At 40.7% G+C, this 23,234-nt stretch overlaps 1 protein-coding gene across 4 annotated transcripts in view; it reads left to right on the top strand.

Annotated features, from left to right (window-relative positions):
- Window positions 1-9,169: 9,169 nt before the first annotated feature.
- Window positions 9,170-23,234, top strand: part of plscr2.S (phospholipid scramblase 2 S homeolog) — a 28,569-nt gene continuing 14,504 nt past the window's right edge. The window contains exons 1-5 of one of the 4 annotated variants that reach the window (XM_041564083.1): window positions 9,170-9,369; window positions 16,575-16,606; window positions 18,117-18,210; window positions 18,241-18,401; window positions 22,480-22,619. In XM_041564083.1, the coding sequence (XP_041420017.1) occupies window positions 16,594-16,606; window positions 18,117-18,210; window positions 18,241-18,401; window positions 22,480-22,619 (408 nt within the window). In that variant the 5' untranslated portion in view covers window positions 9,170-9,369; window positions 16,575-16,593. 4 annotated transcript variants of the gene reach the window in all.

Here is a 23,234-nt window from a genome sequence, read left to right as displayed (position 1 = left end):
AAGAACTACATACATTTGTGATCCTAGATAGATAAAAACCTGAGGCCCTTTAAATCTGACAGCAAGCTTTGACAGCAGAAGATGTAGTGCATCAGGAGGTTGCCGCAGGTTTGACATTCCTGATGGAAAGTATGCAATAACTGTTACACAATGTTATATGTCCTTTGTTCTTTTAGCTATATTTTTATAAGAGGGATCTACAATATTGAAGGCCTAAAGCAACTTTTACTCTGTCCCTATGTAATTGGCTCTGAACCATCCAACAATAGTATTCCTACTTGTGGGACCTGCAGGTCAAGGTTTCAGTAATGTGTGGGTCACACTAGATCAATGAAGTGCACATTCATTTTTAGCTGTTCACTGCAACTAGTCTCCTTGACACCCCTTGCCAAACATTGGTGTGCTAGTGTCATTTTCATAGAGGGCAAGCCTGGCACAAGCAGTTAAATCCCTTCTAACAGGTTATTGCTCGGCTCTAGATACTCCACCTGAGGGGGAAGGCTGAAAAATTGCCTCAATACTTGAAGAAAGGTATTGAAATACCCTATAAATAAGGTTGTCATTGATAGGTTAGACCTTATTATAGTATACCCCAGAGTAAACACCTACTTGGGTCCAGTTAGGCAGACCCGTTACAACCCGCAGCTGCCACCCTGCTATACCCCCTACACAGACCTGCTATTTGCAATTAGCTAGCTTACCTTACGACCCATGAGATCAGAAGTGGTGTCATGTGACATGGGTTGGAGGTGACAGCACTCCAGAGGTGGATCAACCAGGTAAGAGGAACAAAATAGCATCATTATCAGGGGTGGAGCTCATTATCTCACTTGAGTTCTTTGAATGAGTTTTTTGCCTGTTGCCAGTCATATTGCTAAAATAAGTAGGGAATTTTGAGGTTAAATAAATTAACCTTTCATGGTTAAGAGCAACTTGTATCCAATCTATTGTTTTCCTCTGGAAGTTAAAGTTTAATTACAACACCCTTTGTCCCCCTCCAAATAAGTGTGGGCCGATCTATCTATCATTGCCAAGGTGTGACGAACAGGTGCAAGTGACTTCTCTATTATAACTGAGCATTTATTTACCAGCTGCTTAAGGGCCCTCTGTAGGCCCAACAGTGACCACTTCATTTGATTGATTTAGCTGTCCAGTTATCAGCAGTCATCATTTAGAAACTCCCCAGCAGAAAAACTTCTCCACTAAAAACAACAGCATTTATCTATGCTTGATTGATGCATGCTTCCTCTTCACCAACACTTTCCGGACTGAAATACCAGTATTTCTTACAAGAGAATATGGGTTATTTTTGGCAAAGCCAGCAGTGGGGGTGAAGAGGGGGAGGCAGTCCATGACATAGGAGGGGCAGGGTGGTGACAAAAATAGCGGAGCTATGGCATCACAGACATCTCCAGGAGGATCGGGGTAGAAGGAAAAATGAACAGAAAGTGGGTTCTGGTGGATTGTGGGGTGGGCCAGGGACTTAACTTCAAGGTATTACAAATGTACCAGCTACGACAGGCAGTCCCCTGGTTTGTTCTTAAGTTTAATTTGTAAGTAAGTTGAAACATATACATTTACTTATTAAATGCAACAAGACAGATGTTTGTCTTAAGATAGTATTTATTGTTACCATTCTATGCTCTGCAGGAGACAAGACATGCCAGAGGGGATTGGGGCTGGTGGTTTATTAAAGCCAGGGTTGTCCAACATTTTGGCTTCCCTGGGCCACATTGGAAGAAGAAAAATGTTCTGGGGCCACACTCCAAATACACACAAACACGAACGCTAACTTTTGATCTATATTATTGTAAAAGAAAAGAGGGTATCATAAACCTAGTGGGATTTTTGACATTGTGTTTGAGAAACGAATGTATCAATATCTGGTTCAATGGAAGTAGTTGCAATTCTCAGTGAATTCTCAAGGTGATCACCCGATAATTTGGTTCTAATTTTACTCTTAGGGCTCTTACAGACAAGCGTTTGAAGCTGCGCTCCCCTGCGTTAGGTTTTTATGCGTTCAGCCTAGCATAGCGGGCGATGCTGCTGAAGAATGCTCACCTGCCTTTGTAAGTAAACGAACGCTCACTTGTTAACTGCTTTTCCTCTCTAGGAAGCCACACACCGCACACCCCATGTAAAATTTAAACCACACATGCACACAATTAGCGACCATGTACATACGTTCTCTGTGCGTGAAATTGCAAAATGACGTTTCCGGGATTGGCGGAAGTTCCTGCATCGGTGCCCACATGCCCCTGTGTAAGTACAGCCCTATCGAAAAAAACTGAATGTGTCTACTCCTGCGCTCCCCTGTGGCTGAACGCATAAAAACGGAACGCAGGGGAGCACAGCTTCAAACGCTCGTCTGTAAGAGCCATTAGAGTGTTCATTCTTGAAAAAAGTTGCTCACAAATGTAGGCGCTGCATAGATCCCTAGCATAGCGGGCGATGCTGCTGAAGAATGCTCACCTGCCTTTGTAAGTAACCGAACGCTCACTTGTTAACTGCTTTTCCTGCTCTAGGAAGCCACAGACAGCACACCCCATGTTAAGTTTAAACCACACATGCACACAATTAGCGAGCGTGTACATACGTTCTCTGTGCGTGACATTGCAACATGACGTTTCCTGGATTGGCAGAAGTTCAAGCTGGGCGGCAGGTTGGACACCCCTGATTAAAGCTAAATGCTAATAAAAGCCAAGCAAACCACAGTACATTACTGTAATAGCCTCTGTATGTAAGTATGAGTTGTATTGTATGTAAGTCAGCTGTATGTAACTCAAGGACTCCCTGTATATTGCTGTTAAGTTTGTGTTAACGGCCCTGGTTTTGGCAAATGTTTCAGCTAAATACCAGCTGGTTAGCAACTATACCATCCATGCGTGTTACTATATCAACACATTGTAAATAGGGGTAAACCAGCACATACTCAAGGCACAGAATGCAAACATATTGCTCTCTGCATATTTTGCTGTACAGTATTTTGCCCTCTAGGACATACATACATACATTCTAAAAGTTAATATAAAGGTGAACAGCTCCTTTAATTCATTAATTGCATGCCCCCATTCAACATCATCCATTTGACTCTGTGGGATTATTCAGGATCCATGGGACTAGACACTACTCAGATTGCAGTACAATAATCATGGACTGGGTGCTTGGGTAGGACCCTGAATCTGATTGTGCCGGCAGCCAGACTAGTACAGCAGCTCAGTCTGCTCCTTCATTCAGTAGCAGAAATTTCATTGGCCCTGGTGTACAAGCTACCAGGTCTAATTTTCAAAACCAGCCCAAAACTAGCCAAGAGGCACTTCAAAAGTAGAACATAAATAGCACAATATGTGAAGTGAAAAAAAGTCTAAAAAAATAAACGAATATATGTGGGAAAAAAAAAGCCTTTGTTCAAATTTTCAGTGTTTCACAAATTTAGCCCTGGAGCAAAATGTGATTATTTGCCCGTTATCAGGGACATAACTACAGAGGGGGGCCCAGGAGGTATAAAGTCCCCATAAGGCCCTAATACAGGCGTGCCCATACTTTACTCATGTGAGGTCTACTTTTAATCTATAATGCATTAAAAGCATTGTTAGTATTCTGTTCCATGGAAATTATTACATAAATACTGATTTATGAGAAAATGTATATTGCTATATTTAACAAACAACTATTTCTTATGTAACCTTAACATAATAAATATCTGAATAAAAAGCATGAAATGGGAGGGTGATTTAGACAAGCTGTTTGTTGACAGTGTCTTGAGATCTACTGATCACCAGGTCTACTGGTAGATCCCGATCTACCTTTTGGGCATCCCTGCCCTACTACATACAGTATTCAAATCCATTAAATATTGGTAAACAGGTCAACGTCTAGACATTTTGGTGGCCAACAATTTTTGTTCCAAAATTGTCTAAAGTCACTGAAAAATGCGGGAATGCTTAACAGGGATGGGAGACTGGGGTACAGAGCCCAAAATCTGGTAATTTTTGACTTCTACACAGATTTCAAAATTGAATATAAAAAAATCTGTATGCTCTTTTGAGAAATGGATTTCAGTGCAGAATTCTGCTGAAGCAGCACTATTAACTGATTCATTTTTAAAAAAAAAATGACAGTATCCCTAAATGACCGATCTCCGCCGGACGAAAAATGACGGGACTCTACACAAACGGTACGAAAATCGTATGAATCCACAAATCGTACGCATCCACGATCCACTTCACCAAGACCTTCTCTTAAGGCAGGGGAGTCCAACCCGCGGCCCAAGATGAATATGAATGTGGCCCAGCTTGAACTTCCGCCAATCCAGGAAACGTCATGTTGCAATGTCACACACAGAGAACGTATGTACACGCTCGCTAATTGTGTGCATGTGTGGTTTAAACTTTACATGGGGTGTGCGGTATGTTGCTTCCTAGAGCAGGAAAAGAAGTTAACAAGTGAGCGTTCGGTTACTTACAAAGGCAGCTAAGCATTCTTCAGCATCATCACCCGCTGTGCTAGGGCTACATTTGTGAGCAACTTTTTTCAAGAATGAACACACAAATGGGCACATTTACTATTGGTCGAATATCGAGGGTTAATTTACCCTCGATATTCGACCCTCGAAGTTACATAGTTAGTTACATAGTTACATAGTTAAATTGGGTTGAAAAAAGACAAAGTCCATCAAGTTCAACCCCTCCAAATGAAAACCCAGCATCCATACACACACCCCTCCCTACTTTTAATTAAAATTCTATATACCCATACCTATACTAACTATAGAGTTTAGTATCACAATAGCCTTTGATATTATGTCTGTCCAAAAAATCATCCAAGCCATTCTTAAAGGCATTAACTGAATCAGCCATCACAACATCACCCGGCAGTGCATTCCACAACCTCACTGTCCTGTCTGTGAAGAACCCCCTACGTTGCTTCAAATGAAAGTTCTTTTCTTCTAGTCTAAAGGGGTGGCCTCTGGTACGGTGATCCACTTTATGGGTAAAAAGGTCCCCTGCCATTTGTCTATAATGTCCTCTAATGTACTTGTAAAGTGTAATCATGTCCCCTCGCAAGCGCCTTTTTTCCAGAGAAAACAACCCCAACCTTGACAGTCTACCCTCATAATTTAAGTCTTCCGTCCCTCTAACCAATTTAGTTGCACGTCTCTGCACTCTCTCCAGCTCATTTATATCCCTCTTAAGGACGGGAGTCCAAAACTGAACTGCATACTCCAGATGAGGCCTTACCAGGGACCTATAAAGAGGCATAATTATGTTTTCATCTCTTGAGTTAATGCCCTTTTTTATGCAAGACAGAACTTTATTTGCTTTAGTAGCCACAGAATGACACTGCCCAGAATTAGACAACGTGTTATCTACAAAGACCCCTAGATTCTTTTCATTTAAGGAAACTCCCAACACATTGCCATTTAGTGTATAACTTGCATTTATATTATTTTTGCCAAAGTGCATAACCTTGCATTTATCAACATTGAACCTCATTTTCCAGTTTGCTGCCCAGTTTTCCAGTTTAGACAAATCACTTTGCAAAGTGGCAGCATTCTGCATGGAACCTATAGTTCTGCACAATTTAGTATCATCTGCAAAAATAGAAACAGTACTTTCAATGCCCACCTCCAGGTCATTAATAAACAAGTTGAAAAGCAAGGGACCTAGTACAGAGCCCTGCGGTACTCCACTAACAACACTGGTCCAATTAGAAAATGTTCCATTTACCACCACTCTTTGTAGTCTATCTTTTAGCCAGTTCTCTATCCAGGTACAAATACTATGCTCCAGGCCAACATTCCTTAATTTAACCAGTAACCTTTTGTGTGGCACTGTATCAAATGCTTTAGCAAAGTCTAAGTAAATCACATCCACTGCCATCCCAGAATCGAGGTCTCTACTTACATTCTCGTAAAAAGAAATTAAGTTAGTCTGGCAAGATCTATTACGCATAAAACCATGCTGGCACAAACTCATAGTATTATGACTTGCTATGAAGTCCAGTATCTTATCCTTTATTAACCCTTCGAAAAGCTTTCCTACCACTGACGTCAGACTAACTGGCCTATAGTTTTGAGGCTGAGAACGGGATCCTTTTTTGAATAGAGGCACCACATTAGCAATTCGCCAGTCTCTCGGCACTATGCCAGATCTCAATGAATCCTGAAAAATTAAGTAAAGAGGTTTGGCAATCACAGAGCTAAGCTGGGATGAATACCATCTGGCCCTGGACCTTTGTTAATCTTAACATGTTCAAGTCTATTTTGAATTTCTTCATGTGTGAACCATGCATCATTAGTTTTATTACTAGAATTGAGACTGTTAAGAAGGAAACCTTCACTTACTGGTTCCTCATTTGTGTAGACAGATGAAAAATATGAGTTCAGAATCTGCGCTTTTATTTTGTTTTCATCAACCAGCTGATCCCCCTCTGATAGCAAGGGTCCCACCCCTTCCTGCTTCATTTTTTTTACTATTAACATATTTAAAAAATAATTTTGGATTTTTTTTACTGCTTGCTGCAATATCCTTTTCTATAGCAATTTTAGCTTGCCTTATAGCTTCTTTGCATGATTTATTGGCCTCCTTGTACCTTATAAACGTTTCGGCTGTACCAGCTAACTTGAAAGCCTTAAAAGCACGTCTTTTCTTACCCACCTCAACACCAATGCTTCTATTGAACAAAAAAGATTTTGCTTTGCAACGACGTTCCTTGCTTACAAGTGGAATATACTGACAAGTATATTTATTAAGCAGCATTTTAAAGACTTCCCATTTTTGTTCTGTGTTTAACCCTGTGAAAAGCATTTCCCACTTAATATGTTGCAGAAATGCCCTTATACTGTCAAAGTTTGCACGTCTGAAATTTAGTGTTTTAGTTACTCCCTTATAGAATTGCTTCTGCAACAGAATCTCAAAGGAGACCATGTTATGATCACTATTCCCTAAATGCTCACCCACACAAATGGTAGAGATGAGTTCAGTATTGTTAGTTATTACAAGGTCCAAAAGAGTTATTCCTAGTAGGTTCTTGAACGAGCTGGAATAAAAAGTTGTCATTCAGCATATTTACAAACCTACTAGCTTTTTCTGTCTTAGCAACCCCATTACCCCAGTCAATGTCTGGATAATTGAAGTCACCCATAGCAACCACTTGACCCAGCTGTGAAGCCGCTTGTATCTGCAAGAGTAGCTGGGCTTCATACTCGACACTTATACGAGGTGGTTTATAGCATACACCAATGATAATTCTTTTTGTTACCTTTTGCCCAGTCAAAATCTCTACCCAGAGTGATTCTACACCCTCACCAGTGCCAGCTATGGTTATTTCTTTAGCGCATGGCTTTAATTCAGGCTTTACATACAAACACACTCCTCCACCCTTTTTAATCCCTCTGTTCCTCCTAAAAAGGGTGTAACCATTTAAATTCACAATCCAGTCACATGTTTCATCCCACCAGGTCTCAGTGATACCAATTATATCATAATTTTTAGAGCATGCAATTAATTCTAGGTCTCCCATTTTACCTGACAAACTCCGTGCATTTGCCAGCATACAGTGGAGGTTACTACTTTTACTTTTGAAAAGTTAAATCCTTCGACTTCGAATATTGAAGTAGAAGGATTTAGTGCAATTCGTTTGATCGAACGATCAAAGGAAAAATTGTTCGATTGAAGGATTCAAAGGATTTTAATCCATCGATCGATCGATTTTCCTTCAATCCCAAATTGCCTAGAAAGCCTATGGGGACCTTCCCCATAGGCTAACATTGGTGCTCGATAGAGTAGGTGGTCGAAGTTTTTTTAAAAGAGACAGTACTTCGACTATCGAATGGTCGAATAGTCGAACGATTTTTAGTTCGAATACTTTGATTCTAAGTCTAAGTCGTAGTCGAAGTAGCCAAAAAAAATATTTCGAAATTCAAAGTATTTTTTATTCTAATCCTTCACTTTAGCTAAGAGTAAAATTAGAACCAGTCAGCGTAAACCAAGAGAACTGAAAAGCAGGAAGTAGTGTTCTGGCTATTATGTTACATATCCAGTCACTCCAGCCTTTATACATTACATTTTTGGCCAAATAACTATATGAGAAATATTATTTATTTTGCACAGCCTATCTATTTACCCAGTTTTTATTTTTAAATTACTTTAAGGGAAGAGACACACACTCAGATTCGGTGAGATTAGTCACCCATCTACAAATCTCCTCTTCTTTGGGGCAACTAATCTCCCCGAACTGCCTCCCGTCGGCTGCAATCTAAATCGCTGGCGGGATGGCAATCGGTGTGCTTCGTTTTCTGAAGTCGCCCAAAGTTTCTTCACGAGGAAACGTCGGGCGATCTGGGAGATTGGTCGCCCCGAAGAAGAGGTGATTTATCGCCAGTCGACTAATTCTCCCCGAATTGGAGCGTGTGTCTCCGCCCTTACTGGGCCTAAGCTCCAGGCTCCTCTTTCCTTCCACTCTCTCCTGGACAGGCTTGCTTGGTCTAATTTTCAAAACCAGCTACAATTATTGGGTTGAAAAAAATTACCGGCCTTCCTATATATTTATCATTTTTCCCTATTAATAACATTCGGATCAGCCATCATTTTTACAGGCCAGGTGTCAACCCGCCCAAAACCAGCCAAGAAACACTTCTAAAGTAGCCCACAAACTGTGAAATGACGCCTTTTTCAAATTTTCACAGTTTCACAAATGCTAGGAGATGTAGTTCCCCTTTTGCTGCGGATGTTTCCTCAAACCTGCTCTTCATTATAACCTCTTGCGCGTAGTGATTTCACAGAGCCGCGCGCGCCTCGCCAGCTAATTACATCCATACGGACTCGCTAAGTAATGTCCCGTTTGAGAGGAATATTAGATGAGCCTCGAAATAAACAGTTCCCTAAAATAGATGCGGAACTTCATTTCTTTCCTTTCTTTGCAATGACCTCCCTATCCCAGAAGTGATAATAGTTAGTGACATTCTTTCCCTTCCCCCACAACATGAAACCCTATAGCCTTTCCCCCCCGCGTTGGGCTTGATGGTCTCGCCTGGGGAGGGCGTGCTGCGCGCATCCCCACATGTGTATGTTATTAAATGGATTCAGGCATCATAATAAGCACGCCCACCCTCGAATGGGAATGACGCCCTTATTAAAGATTTCCAGTAAACTCTATATTCCATCATTCCCTACCAACCAAATTCCTTTCAACCGATAACCAAATTATATGTTCGTGCTCTCACCTCCCCCACTCCCATGTTATTGTTGGCAGCCGCCTGTGTGACGTATGAGCAGCAGCCCCGCCCCTCTGATCACTAAACCTGTACAAGTACACACAGAGAGAGTGCGGTGAGCTGTACTGAATTGCGGCTGGTTGCGGGAGGCGGTGAGTAAATATTGCAGGGAGATGTGTATATGGGAAGTGTGTCTGTTACCTGCCTCACATTGACTGCTGCTACCTGAGAGCACAGTCGCATTAAGATGCTCTCTATCGCAGTATTCTGTTTATTCCGGTTTGGGGAATTTGGATTTGTAAGCAACTGTTGCGTCTGATTGGCTCAGGGCAAGACTCCGGGGTGCAGTTGTTTTCCAGCATCTGTTACTTGTGGCTTCCTCCCTAATTAAATTGGTACCATCCAGCCATTGTACTGGGGGCAGTCAGTGACCAATCGGCGTTAAAAGGAGTCCTGCACAGTGGCTGCCATTATCGTCTTCTGATCATTTGTTTAAAGGAATCGTTAGAACAATAGAAAGTGAAGACAATCCGCTGCAGCTCCTCACTTCCTCATCGGCCGATGCCCCAGCCCCCATACACTGGCCAACATTGTGCATCTCAGATTAGAGACCTGCTCAGCTCTGGGAGTCTACAGATACCTTTTTCAAACCTACACACTTACTGGGCTGACCAATATCTATAGGACATGTATCAGACCTCTATACACTGTTATGTGCAATACCATGTGGCCAGCTTAACATACAGTTAATTCAGTCCTGTATAGCTGGGGCCATACACTATAAGATCTGCTCGTTGGGCGACATTGACAATTGAGCGGATCTTTCCCCGATATGCCCACCAATGGCAGGGCTATATCCGAACATTCGGCCCTAGGCAAGGTCGGATTTACACAGTGGGCACTCCAGGCCTGCTGTCTTTGTCGCCCCCATCCACTCCCTTTTATTCGCTCAAATTTTCATCATTGGGGTTGAAGCAATGGGGATTGGCACAAGGGAAATTTAAAAAAAACTATTGTATCTCCTGGGCATCCCCAGTGTTTCGGAACCACAGCATGCCGCCCCCGAAAATCCTTCTTCCTTAGGCCCTGGCCTTGCTGGCCTCTCCACAAATCCGGGCCTGGCCCTAGGGCCAAACGATTGGATTACAACGAAGAGAAATGGGCTCAAACAGGTCAATCGCCTGGAAAATTAAACCTTCCTGATCGATATCATTGCTAGATATCGATCAGAAAGACGCGTCGGAAGCCCCCATACACGGGTAGATATGCTGGCGAATTGGTTTTTAGGACCAATATTGGCAGCTTTAATCTGCCCGTGTATGGCGAGCTTTACTCACATTAGCAATTTCCTTCCTCGTGGCATCCTTCCTACTTCAGATATTACAAGTGTTTTTAGATGCCAGAGGTGCTTTACAGCCTCTGCAATACGATTCCATTAAAAAAATTTGTAAAAATATATTTGTTTTGGTTTTTTTTTGTTTTTTTTAATAAATTGACTCCCTAAATTGTTAACCTCCAGTTTTAAAAGCTACAATTTATACATTGTGAAAATATATTGTGGTTTTCATTTGTCTCCATATTATTTTCATTTTTTTTTTTTTTTTTTTTACTGGTTCCTTAAGACTCATGTTTGTACAGTGGTACAGCATATATTTGCTGCTTGTGGTTTTTTTTCTTTCATTATTTGGGTGGAATTGCCCTTTAATGTATAATACTTTGCATGAAGAAAGGCAATATGTCTATGGTTTTGGGAAAACATTTTCATTGTACAGGTATGGGACCTGTCCAGAATGCTCGGGACCTAGGGTTTTCCCGATAATGGATCTTTCTGTAATTTGGATCTTCATACCTTTAAGTCTACTAGAAAATCGTGTAAAGATTAAATAAACCCAATAGGCTGGTTTTTGCCTCCAATAAGGTTTTATTAAATTTTAGTTTGGATCAAGTACAAGGTACTGTTTTACTATTACAGTGAAAAAAAGGAAATAGTTTGTTAAAATATGGCTTATTTTGATAAAATGGAGTCTGTGGGAGATGACCTTTCTTTAATTCGGAGCTTTCTGGATATCGGATCCCATACCTGTACTGGAAGCAATTCAGTAATGATACTAATCAGGACATGCAGCAAAAGGAATAGAAGGAAAGAAATTTGTATTTGTGTGCATCTTGCTTACAACTACATCTCCTTATTAAGCTGGCCATACATGGATAGATCCGCTCGTTTGGCGATGCCGCCAAACGAGCGGATCTCCCTCCGATATGCCCACCTTGAGGTGGGCAATATCGGGCTGATCCGATCGTGCGCCCTGCGGCTGCGATACGGCGGGATTTTTAATCCCATCCGATCGAGATCTGGCCAACTTTCGGCCAGATCTCGATCAGGGACGCCCGTCGGGGGGCCCCCATACACGGGCCAAGCTGCCGAATCGGTCTGTCAGCAGCTTTTATCGGCCCGTGTATGGCCACCTTTACTGGAGCCACTGAAATTATTAATAAATATACAATGACTTTGATGACATTTCATCAATGTGGTTTGGAAAGTTTGTTTTGAATGAGGTTTATACCTTACATTTATTGACACTTATTGAACCATCTAGGTGGTCTTCTGCTTCCGGAAAAGTTAAGCCAAAATTTACATCATTATTAATGTAATACATTTTTGACACATTCTTTTTTTTTTTTTTTTTTTTATTAATGTATACAAGGAAGAGGGCTACCCGAGAAGTGATCGCTTTAGATTGTAAGCGGAGGCTTTTTGATTCCATTTTATTCTGGAACCGTTGTTTGTTAAATTGTTGTAAGACCCCTTGTTGTTTTAAATGACTGTAAAAGTGCTGCTACTGTATGAACAAATGATGGTGGTGACTGGGACTCTCTGTGCTGTCCTTGATAGTAAATAAAAGGTAAACGTTCTGATAGACGTGTGTGATGAATGGAGATTCTGTAGTTTCTTTTTTTTTTTTTTGAAATATATTTTTATTGGTTTCTGAAGTAAAGCAAAATAGGGGGGGTACAGAATGGAAAAAAGGGGGGGGGAGGGGGGAGGTCTGAGCCAAAGTACAAAATATCCAGGTCCCATTATACACGCATCTGAAAATACACTGTATCATATGATTATATACAACAGATGACTCCAACAAAAAAAAAGTTGCCAGCCACAAGCCATTGAAAGTGCATAACAGATCACCATAGAAAAGTGTTCCTACGTACCATATCGTTAGGGGTGGCAGGGGTCCCAGGAGGATCTAAACCTTATGGGGACTGTCGGGCCCAGATGCGTATCCGAAATGCCCGTCTTAGGGCGTCAGAAGTTGTTTATAGTCGTCCGTATCTCTAAATAGTATCCATCTCAGCCACATATCTCTATATTTAGTGTGTTGCTTGCTAGAGAAGGTAGATAGTTCCTCAAATTTTGCAATTTCGTTAACTTTCATAGCCCATTCTTTAACAGAGGGGGGGGGGGTGGTAGATTTCCAAAGTCTGGGGATAAGTACCTTAGCGGCGTTAAGTAAGTGTCGTTCTAGTGACATATCCGGGGATCCCTCTTCATTCTCTATTTCCCAAAATAAGAGTATTCGAGCGGGGGAGTCGGGCAATATCCTCCCTAATATGATAGAGCAGAGCCGCAGAATCTCGGCCCAATAGTCTGCTAGGCCGGGGCATTCCCAGAAGATGTGCAGAAGAGAGCCAGCGTTGGCTTTGCATCTCCAACATAAATTACTGACAGTAGGATAAATATGGTTCAATTTAACCGGTGTATAGTACCACCTACACAAGATTTTATAGTTCAATTCCTGGATTTTACAACATCTAGAGCTGAACATAAGGTTTGCTATTCCCTTCCTACAGGAATCGTCCGAGATGTCACAGCCAAAATCCCGTTCCCAAGCCTTTATGAAGGGCAGTTGCGTCTTATTCATTACCAGCCCGAGTATATCGTAAATAAGCGATAACGTATGTCTTGGAGGGATTGTCTTATTGCATAGGGTTTCGAACGCAGTAAGTTGTCTTCCCATCGTTTTGTCGCCCCCCAGATATGCGTAAAAATGTTTGATTTGGTAATATTTATAGTCTTGGAGGTTTTGATTAATTTTTTTTTTTTAATGAAAACCCCTAATGATTCTGTAGTTTCTGACCTGGTGCAGTGTGTATAAACAGATCCATTCATTTAGAACTGATAGCTTGCAGGGACCACACCCTAGTGTGTCTCCAGAATCCCGTCTGCCACCATATTACATTCCATTGCATCCTCCAGTGATCCATGATTAGATGCACAGATCTCTAATAAGCCCACAAACAAAAGCTGCTTTTGCTCATTCCCAGGACTAATTGTATGCAACATTAGAAGGCTGCCTTAGGGCATGCGCTTATTACCCAAGTGCAAACACCCTAGGCTGGATTTCATAGAGAGAGGCCTGCTTTAGTAAACGTGAACTTGTTACATAGTAAGTTATTAATATGCTAAATCTGGCCCATGTGTGTATAAACTGAACAATTGTTATGGTAATTGCTTGAAATTTCCATGTTTGGTAACTTATAAAGTTCTTTAGTCTGAGACACTTTTCCTAAGAAATGAAACCAAGCAAGTTGGTGTAAGCCTAAGAAAAATTTGACTTGACTGGAGGTAAATAGTCAGTACAGGTATGGGGCCTATTATGCAGAATGCTTGGGACCTAGGCCTTTCTGGATAACTGATCTTTCCATGATTTTGGTCTTCATACCATTAGGACACAGACACGTGCAGTTTCAGCGAGAGGGACAAATTGCCTCTTCTTCGGGCGACTAATCTCCCTGAACTGCCTTCCCGCTGACTCGAATCTAAATCGCAGGCTGGATGGCACTCGGAGCACTTCGTTTTCCGAAGTTGCCTCATGAGGAAACTCCAGTTGATTTCAGAAGATGAAACACTCCCAAGTGCCATCCCGCCGGCAATTTCGATTTTTCAATTTTTTTTTAGTTGGCGGGAAGGCATTGTGGTGAGATTAGTCGCCCTAAAAAGAGGTGATTTGTTTCTGGGCGACTAATCTCCTCCAAATAGCATTGTGTGCCTCTACCCTAAGTCTACTAGAAAATCATGTAAACATTAAATAAACCCAAAATGCTGTCTTTGCTTCCAATAAGGATTATTTAGCTGCCCTAGGTATGGGCCTTCAGCCCTGGGTACAGTAACTTGGTAATGCATATTTCATATTTACTTAAACTGAGTGTACATGCACATGTTTTATGCAATTTTTCTTAAAATAATTATAAAAGCATTTAGCTTGCAAACAACATATGAGTGGAAGATTTCTGTAGGTCTTTTATAGTAGGACCTCCATTTTATTTTCCCAAATTCTGTGTTTTCCCAGAACTGATGCCATTTTTCCCTGGTCCTATAAAGGCAAAATGTGTTTAGATTTACAGTTTCAGCATAATCTTTAAAGCTTAATCTTCCAGATGCAAGCTAACTCGTCATTTTTTTTTTTTTTGCCCATTCTGTTTTAAAAATAGACCCTCTAACTGTTCCTCTCACAGATTCCATGGCACTGACATGCTTCCAAATGTGTCCCAGTGTGTAAGAGATCCTTGCTGCGTGACAACTGTTTCCGTTAGGACTTTTCTTGGGGAGAACTTTTTTCTAGTTTAATAAAAGAAATTCAAAATTGTTTTTTGAATGAAGCAACGCATGTGGTGGCATGAGAACCTCACTGGTGCATTGTTGTGATCCACAATTGACACTGACACAGAATATGTACTTTGTATTTTAATAAGTAAATTAGAGGCCCTCAGTATGATATTATTGATTAGAAGCCCTCAGCAGGGTCGGACTGGGGGGCCCGGGGCCCACCGGGACTACTGTCCAGGGCCCCTTCCGACCCGCCCCCCAACCCCTACTGCGACGCGCTGAGCGCGCGCACACAAAGGCGCCGCTTGGCGCACCAGCGTGAAGGCGCCTGGCGCATGCGCAGAAGGCGCTGCGCTGATCGGCGCTGCGGGAGTGCGGGAGGGAAACTTTTTAAAAGATATCTGGAGAGGTGTCTGGCCCGGCGGGGGCCCATTAAGGGTCGGGGCCCACCGGGTATTTTCCCGGTGTCCCGCCGGGCCAGTCCGACACTGGCCCTCAGGATGATATGATTGATTTATGTCTGAACTCTAACTTATTAAAATATGAAGAAAAAAACAAATTTATATTTTGTAAACAAAGATTATTGCAATCGGTCCTCTAGAGATTTTTAAAAGGGTAGTATACCTTTTTTGTTAACATTTTTTTTTTTTTTCAATAAAATTTTTTTTACCATACCTTTTTTTAACTGGGAAGAATCGTATTTTATTTGTTGCAGTCTTTGTTTAATTTTGAAATCTGACATTGGGCTAGACATATTGTACTTTTCCCAGCTGCCCGAGTCATGTGACGTGTGCTCTAATTAACTTCAGTCACTCTTTACTGCTGTACTGCAAGTTAGTGATATCACCCCCTTCTCCCCCCCCCCCCCCACCTGCCAGCAGCCTAACAACAGAACAATGGAAAGGTGACCAGATAGCAGCTCCCTAACACAAGATAACCGCTGCTTGGTAGAAATAATAACGGCACTCAATAGTAAAAATCCAGGTCCCACTGGGACACATTCAGTTACATTGAGTAGGTGAAACAGCCTGTCAGAAAACAGTTTCATCCTAAACTGCTGGCTCTTTCTGAAAGCACATGACCAGGCAAAATGACCTGAGATGGCTGCCTACACACCAATATTACAACAACAACAAGAAAAAAAAATACACTCTATATTATTATTATACAATTATATATTGTAGAGTGAACTTATTTGCAGTTTAAACTGTGTAATTTAGAAATAAAAACTACACCAAAAAGTAATGACCGAAACCCTTTAATGACCAACATTTGGGTGACTCACAACTATTGTTTAGGATAATGGTGCTAGTTACTGATGCACTTTAAATTTGGGATTTGGCAAAAGGCAGCTGCTTGCAGGGATGTTTAACTGCCTGTTAAAAAGCCTTTTCTTGATGATCCGGGCATGAATTGAGTATAACCCCCTCTAACAAGTGGCTATATTTTGCCATTTACGTATGACTGAGTGATTTCATGAACTGTTTGGAATGGTAATTTTTCTGTGCACTTATGAAATCAAGTTATGTATTATCCATTCAACAAATGGTATCTTGGAGACCATAATGCTGTCAGAGGCTAATGGCAGTGAAGACTGAGGTTGTTTTGGAGACATCTCCATGATGCATATAGCAACATAATCTCTGTAGGGAGGTCCATGTGTAGTCTTAATCTGTAGCTGTGACTCGAAGAGCGTTGCTAGATATGGTATGAAAACACTGACCTTTTTCTTTTTTCCCCTTTTAATTTTAGAGTCTGTTGGGCCGGCAACATGGAAATGAAAGGTAATTTTAAACATTTTTATGGTGAACCCACAGTGTGCATCACTAATAAAATCAATGGTATCTTATTTCAAAGAGAAGTAACATGGTTTTGAACATTATAACTAATTTAAGGGCTATTAAAAATGCTTAGGAATTGTTCAGTATAAAACAAAAACTGGGTAAATAGCCTGTGCAAAATAAAAAATTTTCTAATATAGTTAGTTAGCCAAAAATGTAATGTATAAAGACTGTATATCCAGAACACAACTTCCTGCTTTTCAGCTCTAACTCTGTTAGTCAGCAACTTGAAGGGGGGCCACATGGGACATAACTGTTCAGTGAGTTTGCAATTGATCCTCCGCATTCAGCTCAGATTCAAAAGCAACAGTTATGGCCCATGTGCCTCCCCCTCAAGTCACTGATTGGTCAGAGTAAACAAAGCAGGAAGTAGTGTTCTGGCTATTATGTTACGCATCCAGTCACGCCAGCCTTTATACATTGCTGGCTAACTATATTAGAAACCTTTTTTATTTTTCACAGCCTTTCTATTTGTTTTTATTTTTATACTCAACAATTCTTTGAAGATGCTTATGGCTTTCAGACAGATTCCAATTCCACCAACCAAAACACTGAATACAGTGACCACTTATGCTTTTTGCTGGCCAGCATCCATTCACCACCAGCCTTTCTCCTCCCTACATTCTGTCTGATGCATGTAAAGCTATGGTAACAAAGCAGCTCTAAAGAAATAACCATTAAAGCTACATTTTTTTTTCAATGAAAAGAGCATGTTATTAGGGTGAAAATTAACCTAAGCCTTAACTCTTAAAGTAACAAAGGTAGGATCTGTTATCTGGAAACCTGTTATTCAGAAAGCTCCAAATTACAGAAAGGCCGTCTCCCACAGACTCCATTTTATCCAAATAATCCACATTTAAAAAGTGTACTTCATTCCAACTAAGATATAATTAATCCTTATTGGAAGCAAAACTAACCTATTTGGTTTATTTAATGTTTACATGATTTTCTAGTAGACTTAAGGTATGGAGATCCAAATTACAGAAAGACCCGCTATCCGAAAACCCCCAGGTTCCTAGCATTCTGGATAACCGGTCACATGCCTGTTTGGAGATTTTTGTGCAGTTGCACAGGAATGTACCAAGAGAGGCCCTAAGGATACGCATGCGGATACTTGCCACGTTTACAGCGCGGTTTGCGCATGCCACGCTATTGCCGAAAATTAAAACCTTAACCATATTTGCGATCAGTCGGCCTTTTTTTTTTTTTTCTTGACCTGCGCCGAAAACGTGCCAAGTATCCGCAAGTTTGTCCATAGCCTTAAACTCTCAGCAAGGTTTTTTTTTTTTTTTTTTTTACTTTTTAACATTGCATTTTAATTGCTGGATGGATAGAGGCGGAATAGAAAGGTGTTTGATTCTTAAACATCAAACCAGTTAAGAAAAGTCTTTACATTTACGTTATTGTAGACGGGAGCATACAGTCTCTTTACAATTTAATCTTTTTCACACAGATACCAATGAACCTAAACCCGATCCTGGTTATGGCAACCAAGGTTATCCAGGGGCAGATTATCCAGGTTATCCCCCACCACAAAATCCTTATGGGTATCAACCTGCTGGATATCCACCTGCTGGGTACCAACCTGCTGGATATCCACCTGCTGGGTACCAACCTGCTGGATATCCACCTGCTGGGTACCAACCTGCTGGATATCCACCTGCTGGGTACCAACCTGCTGGATATCCACCTCCTGGTGGGCAGGTTCCACAAGGCTATCCTCCTGGGCCTTATCAAGGTAAGAGAGCCATGTATTTCTTCTGCTCTGGCTTTGACAAAAAAATCTAATAACTGTTAATTGCCAATGGGATGTGCATAGTACTACTTTACATTTAGCACAAAAAAAAAGTTACCGTGGATTTTTTTTGTCCTTTTGCACTGATCAACATGGCATAACCTACAACATGAATACAAAAAGGACACTCCAAAAAATTGTGAAAGGGTAATTGCAAATCAGGATGGATACAAAAAAATTGTCATTCAAATCCGCAATGAAAAGTGTATGGCGCAGCTGGGAATTTCCGACAAAAGTGAATCACTGTGCAAGAAGGAGCTTAGTGTGGGAGACCACCAAGAGACCTATGGCAACTCTGAAGAAACCGCAAACCTCAGTAGCTGACATTGAAAGATTATACATACAACAACTGCTACCAGAGTGCTTTACCAGTCGCATGTTTATGGGAGGGGGACAAAAAGCCACGGTTGACTAAAACTCACACGACATGTTGCCTAAAGTTTGCAAAAAAGCACGTGGAGTCTCTGAAGTTGGCTAAAAATGTGATTGCGTTTGGTCAGATCTCAATCCAACTGATTTGTAGCTGTACTTAAAAAAGCTGTTTCCTCACAACTCCTATGCAACCGACAACGCTTGAGCAGTTTTACAATAAATGTCACAGTCCAGATCAGAAAAACTGTTAGAAACCTATCCACACAGACTTGTGTGCCTGTCACCCTAAAATTGTTTCCCCCCCACACCCCCGAGCGCAAGGCCACCTGTACCAGGCGGGTGCTCCCAAGTGTGGGTAGCCAAACTGTGGAACTGAGAATAAGTGTATTCCCTTGCTATCCTTGTGGATTTTACATGCATGCATGAGCCTGACTGGAGAAGCATTGCCTCCAGTGGGGGAAACAATATTGGGATGAAAGGTGTCCTTTAAGGCTGCCAAAGGCCTTACTAAATAATGACACATGCAAACAAATTAGGCCTTTCTCCTTTGTGTAAGTGCTTCTCAACAGGCAACAACTAGTGATGGTCAAATCTGACCAGTTTTGTTTTGCAGAAAATTCACAAAAGCGGTGAGAAATTTGCCAAATGCATTGTTCTTTGGGCGACTATTTTTGCAAAAATGTTATTCGCCCATTGGTGTCTTATTTTTTTTCGTGGCTACACATGGCGAATAATTTTGCTTGTCACTTGTAACAACTATGTGCCGGTTGGTAAGTTGAAAGTTTTGCCCATAGACCTAAATATCTTAGGAATATACTTAAGTGACTACAGTGGTGTGAAAAACTATTTGCCCCCTTTCTGATTTCTTATTCTTTTGCATGTTTGTCACACTTAAATGTTTCTGCTCATCAAAAACCGTTAACTATTAGTCAAAGATAACATAATTGAACACAAAATGCAGTTTTTAAATGAAGGTTTACGTTATTAAGGGAGAAAAAAAACTCCAAATCTACATGGGCCTGTGTGAAAAAGTGATTGCCCCCCTTGTTAAAAAATAACTTAACTGTGGTTTATCACACCTGAGTTCAATTTCAAAGGTTATAAAGCCATTTCTAAAGCTTTGGGACTCCAGCGAACCACAGTGAGAGCCATTATCCACAAATGGCAAAAACATGGAACAGTGGTGAACCTTCCCAGGAGTGGCCGGCCGACCAAAATTACCCCAAGAGCACAGAGACAACTCATACGAGAGGCCACAAAAGACCCCAGGACAACATCTAAAGAACTGCAGGCCTCACTTGCCTCAATTAAGGTCAGTGTTCACGACTCCACCATAAGAAAGAGACTGGGCAAAAACGGCCTCCATGGCAGATTTCCAAGGCGCAAACCACTTTTAAGCAAAAAGAACATTAAGGCTCGTCTCAATTTTGCTAAAAAACATCTCAATGATTGCCAAGACTTTTGGGAAAATACCTTGTGGACCGACGAGACAAAAGTTGAACTTTTTGGAAGGTGCGCGTCCCGTTACATCTGGCGTAAAAGTAACACAGCATTTCAGAAAAAGAACATCATACCAACAGTAAAATATGGTGGTGGTAGTGTGATGGTCTGGGGTTGTTTTGCTGCTTCAGGACCTGGAAGACTTGCTGTGATAGATGGAACCATGAATTCTACTGTCTACCAAAATCCATCTGTTCGTCAACTCAAGCTGAAGCTATCTTGGGTGCTGCAGCAGGACAATGACCCAAAACACACCAGCAAATCCACCTCTGAATGGCTGAAGAAAAACAAAATGAAGACTTTGGAGTGGCCTAGTCAAAGTCCTGACCTGAATCCTATTGAGATGTTGTGGCATGACCTTAAAAAGGCGGTTCATGCTAGAAAACCCTCAAATAAAGCTGAATTACAACAATTCTGCAAAAATGAGTGGGCCAAAATTCCTCCAGAGCGCTGGAAAAGACTCGTTGCAAGTTATCGCAAACGCTTGATTGCAGTTATTGCTGCTAAGGGTGGCCCAACCAGTTATTAGGTTCAGGGGGCAATTACTTTTTCACACAGGTTTGGATTTCTTTTCTCCCTAAATAATAAAAACCCTCATTTAAAAACTGCATTTTGTGTTTACTTGTGTTATCTTTGACCAATAGTTAAATGTGTTTGATTATCAGAAACCTTTTGTGTGACAAACATGCAAAAGAATAAGAAATCAGGAAGAGGCAAATAGTTTTTCACACCACTGTATATTGCAGCCCTTCATGTTTTGGCTTGATCAGCCTTCCTCAGGTGCATCCATGTGTTAAAATCTGGTTATGTTGCACATACGGGCATATTTATTATGCTTTGGAAAACGAAGTTCGCTGGAAAATAAATGGGCGTAAAATATTGGATGGTGTGTGCAATATTACTCCATTCAAAAGTCTGACATGGCGCCATTATTTTACATTGCTTTTGGCTGAAAAAATGTGTAAAAGTTAAATACCATTTTTTTACATGGCGAAGCTTGCCCAGCTGTGGTATATTATTCCGCTGTTTTTTTTAATATAGCATAAGAAATATGTCTCATAGTGTTTCCTATACCAGCTGAGAAAATGGCACATTTTTTTTCAACTGAAGTTTGAACATGGTGTTTGATGATTATTTCTCTGCTTTAGCAAGCTTTTTTTTTTAGTTGTTTGAAATAGACTTTTTTTTTTTCAATTGTGCTGTTTTTTCAAGTTTAAAGTTCAGTGTTTGTGTCTCTGATGTTTCATTCTGGCATCCAGGTGCAGATTCTGAACTGTTACAATTTGCTACATTTAGTTGATTTCTCATCAGTATCTGTGGAAACTATTGTATCAATTCTAACAGCCGCCTCTCATGAAACTCAGGGATTCTGCTCAGTAGAGCCAAAGATAGGAAATGTATCCACTAAATGTATCAATTTAGAACCATTCGAGTTGGCTACCCCTCTCTCCGATATTGATGTGCCCGCCCATTTCCTCTGTTTATAGAACCCCCGTCAACGACATCACAAAAGGGGTGGGTAGGCACGTGCCTATTAAACTGGAGGCTGGCAGTGTAAGGTTGCAAAAGGTGCACCAAGGTCGGTCGGAACCTGCCTGACCAACTGGTATTGGCCAACCTGCACATCGCTAAACCCTGAGCTTCTTCAGAAAGACCTAAGCAGGGGGAGGGGGAAAATAAAGTTTACACTTTCATTTTTTTAATAGAAAAACTTCTTCATTTTAGGTCCAGAAACGTATTTCTATCTGAAACCACCTACTAACACTTTTTTTTATTTTTTTTATTAAGTTGTTTTGCAGGAACAAATATTGGGTTGAGGAAGCATGTTAATAAACCATGTATATTGGGGGTGCATCCCTAATATATGTACCAAATGTCATGTTTCGATATGTTACAATTGGACACTTCTATAATATGCACAAACTCGGAAAAAAAAAAAAAAATATATATATATATATATATATATATATATATATATATATATATATATATATATATATATATATATATATATATATATATATATATATATATATATATATATATATATATATATATATATATATATATATATATATATTATTCATTGCAGCAGTTTATTCTTCTCCAGTGATTACCATTTCTCAATTGATTATTTTTTATATAATAGGACAGCCTGGCCAAGCTAATTTTGGTGCTTATGGAGGACCAACTGCTATGCCAAATCAGCATGGTGCTCCTGCAGCTGCCTGGATGCCAACACCTGCTCCCATCCCTAACTGCCCACCAGGACTGGAATATCTGAGCCAGGTAACTACAGAAAGTCATCTCACTATTACTCTGAAATGTAAAATAAACATTTTGTGGAATTTAAAACCACACAATGTGCTCTAAGGGTCTATATAATAGCTATCTATATATAGACCCACATATACCTGTACATACACACATAATATAGTAGTGTGTATGAATGTCAATTGCTTGAAATCTATAAATAGACTAATACATTCTCCTCTTAACACCCAATGTGCATAACCTTGCAGTGAAAGTGTACAGCATTTACCTAAGTGGTGGCTTGAGGACTTTGTTTACATTTACGTGTCCTGTAACTTTGGGATATACACCTGCAGTGTTACAGCACTGACAATTGACATGTCTATTTTCGCTGTGCTTGGCTTTCCTTCACTGTTCCCTTGTTCTTTCAGGCTCAGCCCTAACTAAGCATGTCTCTAAGCAGGAAAGACGGGAGTGAATAGTACATGTCAGTGAAGGGAAGAGTGAAATATGAAGAAATATAAATCTAAAATTAGTAGTTAGAAGAAAAACAATATAACTAGGGATGCACCGAATCCACTATTTTGGATTCGGCTGAATAGTTCACAAAAGATTCACCTGAATACCGAACAGAATCCAAACCCTAATGTG

The sequence above is a fragment of the Xenopus laevis genome, chromosome 5S, assembly GCF_017654675.1.
Source record: "Xenopus laevis strain J_2021 chromosome 5S, Xenopus_laevis_v10.1, whole genome shotgun sequence".
Lineage (NCBI taxonomy): Eukaryota > Metazoa > Chordata > Amphibia > Anura > Pipidae > Xenopus > Xenopus laevis.
This window is presented reverse-complemented; position numbering and strand designations above follow the sequence as displayed.